This window comes from Aedes albopictus, chromosome 2 (genome assembly GCF_035046485.1).
Source record: "Aedes albopictus strain Foshan chromosome 2, AalbF5, whole genome shotgun sequence".
Lineage (NCBI taxonomy): Eukaryota > Metazoa > Arthropoda > Insecta > Diptera > Culicidae > Aedes > Aedes albopictus.
Window position 1 is genome coordinate 453,297,174 of NC_085137.1, and position 6,613 is coordinate 453,303,786.

At 41.3% G+C, this 6,613-nt stretch overlaps 1 protein-coding gene across 2 annotated transcripts; it reads right to left on the reverse strand.

The window, feature by feature from the left end:
- Positions 1 to 1,309: 1,309 nt before the first annotated feature.
- On the reverse strand, positions 1,310 to 4,662 carry LOC109431708 (uncharacterized). 2 transcript variants are annotated; one of them, XM_029877651.2, is made up of 3 exons: positions 2,846 to 4,662; positions 2,716 to 2,776; positions 1,310 to 1,806 (listed from the first exon to the last, which is right to left on the reverse strand). In XM_029877651.2, exons 1-3 carry the CDS (start codon positions 4,253 to 4,255, stop codon positions 1,520 to 1,522), a joined length of 1,758 nt encoding a protein of 585 aa, XP_029733511.2. In that variant the 5' UTR covers positions 4,256 to 4,662; the 3' UTR covers positions 1,310 to 1,519. The 2 variants fall into 2 exon arrangements, with proteins under 2 accessions (XP_029733511.2, XP_062709885.1); XM_062853901.1 differs by lacking the exon at positions 2,716 to 2,776.
- Positions 4,663 to 6,613: the final 1,951 nt, after the last annotated feature.

The window sequence follows — 6,613 nt, forward strand, 5'->3', positions numbered from 1 at the left end:
TCCTAATAACTTTACCAATGGTCTCTTCTGAACACAGTTAGAAATAAAATGTAAATTTCAATTTATTTTCATGCACATATTTGGAGCATGAAAATAAATGTAACAATCAACCAGTGTTTAATTTTACATGACTTGAAAATTGAAAGTCATGTAAAATTCAATTACGTTTAATTTTCAACTTGCCATTTAGGATAGCGGGTAGTAAATTTACATCGTTGTTTATTTTTACAATTAACCTATTTCTAGCTACCGCTTCACAGTAGGTCGAGTTCGATGTTCAATTCAAGACCAACAATTGAAAAGGCCGCATCAACATTGCGTAAACAAACACGTTTCTGTCGACTTGAGGCCTTTTGACCTCCACCCACACACCTCACCACCATTAACAGAAAGCTTGATGTTTGCGCTTTCTGTTAGTGGTGGTGAAGTGTGTGGGTGGAGATCAAAAGGCCTCAAGTCGATAGAAACATGTTTGTTTACAAAATGTTGATGTGGCCTTTTCAATTGTTGGTCTTGAATTATCACATTTTACAGAGGGCGGGCGACACAAGTTTTCTCAAACCGAAACATCCCCAAAACAGACTAAAACACAAAAAAATCTGCATAAGCCCCCTGCATTTAGCTTATTTGTATGCATCATAGCAAACAAAATGTTGTACAAAGGTGAAATATTGAATAATACCAACACGCCACGTACCGAAAAATGTTTTTTATACATAAAAGATCTAGGGTAAACGTACCAATAGTGGTGATATTAGTAGCCACTTGTACACTGAGAAATAAAAGTATACACGGAATTACTATTATTTATGCATTTTCTATCCGCATCTCTCTCACTCTCTTTCTGTTTTCATGCTATCTGGTGCTTCGCCTGGGTTGACGAAACACTTCTCTTCAACCCAGGCTAAACGGCAGATAGTATGAAAACAGAAGGAGCGTGAGAGAGATGCGGATACAAAATGCATAAATAATAGTAATTCCGTGTATACTTTTATTTCTGAGTGTAGTAAAATAATTGTATAAAATTGATAAAACCACAAAATAAAACATCTGAAACGTTAATTGGTAGTTTTCATTTAAATTTACTAAGAAGAATGTAAAAACCATCGTTTATTTCAATTTTTTATAACATATCATTTGCACCAACTATAGGTACACGGTTGCTATTATGGTGCTAAAATTTAACATTTGTTCTTATACTGCCGGTGGAAGCATAATTGTCCCATGTGCATTTTTGGCACTATTGAGATTTGGCCTACAACCAGAAACTCATCTAGACACCCCATACCCACCCAACAACCCCCCCTGAATCGATTGAGATGCGAATTTAGTTTAGGGCATATGTGACTTCGATGTATTATTTCAAAAAAGGTATTGACATGAAAAAAATGTTCTTTTTTATTGGCTTTGAAATTTATCGAGCTTACGATTAACACAAATTTATTTTTGGGCATTTATGTATAGTTAATTCATATTATAAACAGCCCGACAGACCTGACCAAACAAAACAAATGCTGTTTTAACTGCTGACGTTAAAGTTAGACAACGCAGAAATGACTTTTCTGACTTTTTGTTGCCTTTGTCCTACTCGACGTGCACCCGACTTCGACGCCACAAAAGTTATGATCTTAAGGAAGTATTCCTGGAGCAGTTCCATGAATTTTGAAACCGATTTTGTGTACATGAAATTGTGTACAAATTGGATGGCGAATAGGTCCTCTACTGCGGCAATCACATCATGAGCTCCCTCGGACAAACGTGTCCGATTTGCGTATACGTAGAATATCGTTTTATCGTTTCCGACATCTAAAAAAGAAGAAAAAATTGTCATTATTACATATTGTCATCGGGTCACTTATGCATATGATCATTACGAGTGATATTTTCCTTTTTTTTTCGTTAGTTTGCTAATGTGCCATTAATTGAATACAGTAAACGTTCGCTCGGTGGTCTCCAGTAACCCTAGTGGTTAAGGCTATAGATCGCCAATTCGTAGACGGCGGGTTCGATTACCGTTCCGGTCGGGAAAATTTTGGGAATAGTGTATCATTGTACTTGCCACACAATGTACAAATTCATACAATGGCAGGCAAAGAAAGCCCATCAATTAATAACTGTGGAAGTGCTCAAAAAACAAGTTGAATAGAGGCAGGCCAAGTTCCAATGCGAACGACGAGCCATAATTAAAAATAAGAAGAAGTAGACGTTCGCTCGGTGCAAACGATTTAACTGCAATGCTTTTTAATTGCAAGTAGGGTCTGGGACCATTTGGGCAGGGGACCTATTTTAGGCACTTGCTGCTATAAATCAGTCAATTTCAAACCGATTGATTTGAATTTTTGTACACGGCTAGATACTGTGCCTAGCTGATTGTGTCTCAAAAATCAAGCCAATCGGTTGAAAATTGACTGAGTTATAGCAGTAAGTACCCAAAATTGGTGCTCCTGCCCAAATGGTCCCAGACCCTACGCTAAGTGTAAGAATTTTACAGTTATCGCACCGCTATTCGTCAAAATGAAATGTCAAGAGCGATGCGATGTTTTTTGTGTGCACTTTTGCTGCAATACGCCGTTCTGTCAGTTGTTGCAGTTATCAAATTTCATTCGGTAAGTGAAATGTAAACATGCTGCAGTTAGCTAACGTCTACCGTATGTACAATATTCTGATTAAGAATTATTTAGTATCACCTTCACATTATATTCAAATTACACTTACCAACAGCTACCAGCACCGGTCCAGAACCGTCAATGGTGATATCGTCAATACGAGTACCAATCTATAAAAACAAAATATAAACCAAAAGTTGCAATAACCATACAATTAAAGCACTGTAAAGATTACTTACATCCTTTTGAATGATAAAATCTCCGAAGTCTTCCCCAACAAGCGAGCAAAGAAATTTTAATATATCGTAATCTGATGCTGATTTACTCAAGTGGAGCTCCGATTTGCAGGTCAGCGAGTATTGCACGAGTTTTTCCCTTTTCATCGTAAAATACCGCCGCAAGTCGGTGATGTTCACACCAGTTGCCTTCTCGAAGTGGAAATTCACTAATAACCGTCGTCGTAGAACAGGAAGCTGTGAAATCATTTGCTTTGTGTCGATTTTTTCGTCCAGTTTCCATCGAATGAAGGCCTGGGTTTTAAGCAGTAGCTCCTCCGTCATCAGCTTTGGGTCATCGCGTACCAGAGCCGAAACCAAACTTTTGTCGCATTCACTGCCAGACTTCTGCCAGTATTCTTTCAGCGTACCCGCTCTAGCATTCCGCTTTTTTTTTAAACTCGTTACGGTGTTCGTCAAAGTTGCTTGAGGGGTTTTAAAGCGATTCAAATAATTGTTTCGATTGATAAGTTTGTATTTGATATCCACATAACCTTGGCCGGCTCCGAACCCATCGTCATCGGTATAGTCCAAAGCTGGGAACTTGTCTAAGATTTGACGTGCTGCCGTTTCCATTACATCCGATCTGATTTGCGTATCGATCATTCTCAACTGATCCACAACCGTGTTCGCTAACGTAGTCACTTCGGTCTTGGCTATGCGTATTGTTACCGGAACAGGAACCCCTCGATTGTTCCGTTTGAAGTCCTCCAACGCACGCAATCGATTGAGAAGACTATCGCCAATCTTATCCCAATTGATCTTGAAACAACGGAACTTCATTTCGGTAGATGCGTGTTTTTTCGAGCTTTTATGTAACTGTACGCTATCGGAGGAGCCACGTTTCTCGCTTGAATTCGGGGATTGATTTTCAACATCCTTTGAGCCGCCTTGTTTGTCAGGACTTATCTTTGAAAGTTGAACACCGCCATCGTTGATTGCTTTCGAGGTATTTCCCAATTCCGCATTTCGTTGTTCAGCTGCGCGTTCTTCATTCGGAACACTAACTATTTCGTCTTCGAACGTTTCCTGAGCACTATCCGCATTGGAGGCAATAGAGTCTTGTACGTCAAGTTCAGCATCCAGTAGCAGCTCTTCATCACTGTTCAAAAATTGCACAGCAATCATTTCAGTTGCGCTCATTTGTGTGCTCGAGGATGGTAATACATCAGCTTCGGATACGACCGACACGATTCGAGGTACAGTTACGACCTGCATCGTTGATTGATCCTGCCTCGAATCTACCACAACCGATCCTGTTATGAATACAAAAAAAAATAGGTTAGTAGGTTTCGGCCATACCACATAAATAAAAAGTAAGCAGTAAGTGCACTGAAGTTTTTTTTTCGACGGTAAGACCGGAACGAATCTCATTTTATCCTTTTGTCACAGTGCTCGTTGATTCGTCAAGCGGAGAAAATACCCAAGCAATTAGGTAGCATCGGATTTGTTAGGATTTTTTATGGACGACTCTAATTTCAACTTGAAATTTTAGAATTTCTTGTTTAATTTATTGGCAATGACATATCCCTTTGTAACCGGAAAATATGTTTTTATCCGTTCCGAACCGTCGCTAATTTGCTGCTAACTTATTTTTTTAGATAAAAAGGAAACCACTGAAGGAACTCCTGGAGGAATCCCTCAAGGAACTCATGGAGGAATCCCTGAAGGAACTCCTGCAGGAATTCCTGAAGAAACTTCTGGAGGAATCCCTGAAGGAACTCCTGGAGGAATCCCTGAAGGAACTCCTGGAGGAATCCCTGAAGAAACTCCTGGAGGAATCCCTGAAGGAACTCCTAGAGGAATCCCTGAAGGAACTCTGAAGAAATTCCTGGAGGTATCCCTGAAGGAATTGCTGGAGGAATCTCTGAAATAACTCCTGAAGGAATTGCTGGAGGAATCCCTGAAATAACTCCTGGAGGAATCCCTGAAGGAACTCCTGGGGGAATCCCTGAAGGAACTCCTGGAGGAATCCCTGAAGGAACTCCTGGAGCAATCCCTGAAGGAACTCCTGGAGGAATTCCTGAAGAAACTCCTAGAGGAATCCCTGAAGGAACTCTGAAGAAATTCCTGGAGATATCCCTGAAGGAATTGCTGGAGGAATCTCTGAAATAACTCCTGGAGGAATCCCTGAAGGAACTCCTGGGAGAATCCCTGAAGGAACTCCTGGAGGAATCCCTGAAGGAACTCTGAAAAAAAATTCTTGAAAAATCCCTGAAGGAACTTCTAAAGGAATTCCAGACGAAACTCCTGGAGGAATCCCTGAAGGAATTGCTGGAGGAATTCCTGAAATATCTCCTGGAGGAATCCCTGAACGAACTCCTGAAGAAATCCCTGAAGGAACTCTGAAAAAATTCCTGGAGTAATCCCTGAAGGAATTGCTGGAGGAATCTCTGAAATAACTTCTGGAGGAATCCCTGAAGAAATTGCTGGAGGAATCCCTGAAATAACTCCTGGAGGAATCCCTGAAGGAACTCCTGGGGGAATCCCTGAAGGAACTCCTGGAGGAATCCCTGAAGGAACTCCTGGAGCAATCCCTGAAGGAACTCCTGGAGGAATTCCTGAAGAAACTCCTAGAGGAATCCCTGAAGGAACTCTGAAGAAATTCCTGGAGATATCCCTGAAGGAATTGCTGGAGGAATCTCTGAAATAACTCCTGAAGGAATTGCTGGAGGAATCTCTGAAATAACTCCTGGAGGAATCCCTGAATGAACTCCTGGGGGAATCCCTGAAGGAACTCCTGGAGGAATCCCTGAAGGAACTCTGAAAAAATTTCTTGAAAAATCCCTGAAGGAACTTCTGAAGGAATTCCAGCCGAAACTCCTGGAGGAATCCCTGAAGGAATTGCTGGAGGAATTCCTGAAATATCTCCTGGAGGAATCCCTGAACGAACTCCTGAAGAAATCCCTGAAGGAACTCTGAAAAAATTCCTGGAGTAATCCCTGAAGGAATTGCTGGAGGAATCTCTGAAATAACTTCTGGAGGAATCCCTGAAGAAATTGCTGGAGGAATCCCTGAAATAACTCCTGGAGGAATCCCTGAAGGAACTCCTGGGGGAATCCCTGAAGGAACTCTGAAAAAAATTTCTTGAAAAATCCCCGAAGGAACTTCTGAAGGAATTCCAGACGAAACTCCTGGAGGAATCCCTGAAGGAATTGCTGGAGGAATTCCTGAAATCGACACCAACATTTCAAAAGGGCGTAACTGCTTTTGGAATCATCACCTTCTTTTAAAGCTGTGGACCATGGGTTATGATTTCCATGTTTTTCACAACAAGTACCAGATGGGAAAAACTCTCCTCTTTCCGACAACCACGGTGGTTTGAGTGTAAGGGAGGCAGTACGACCTACAGCTTTGAAAGAAGGTATTACTTCCAAATGCAGTTACGCCCTTTTGAAATGTTGGTGCCGAAATATCTCCTGAAGGAATCCCTGAACGAACTCCTGAAGAAATCCCTGAAGGAACTCTGAAAAAATTCCTGGAGTAATCCCTGAAGGAATTGCTGGAGGAATCTCTGAAATAACTTCTGGAGGAATCCCTGAAGAAATTGCTGGAGGAATCCCTGAAATAACTCCTGGAGGAATCCCTGAAGGAACTCCTGGGGGAATCCCTGAAGGAACTCCTGGAGGAATCCCTGAAGGAACTCCTGGAGCAATCCCTGAAGGAACTCCTGGAGGAATTCCTGAAGAAACTCCTAGAGGAATCCCTGAAGGAACTCTGAAGAAATTCCTG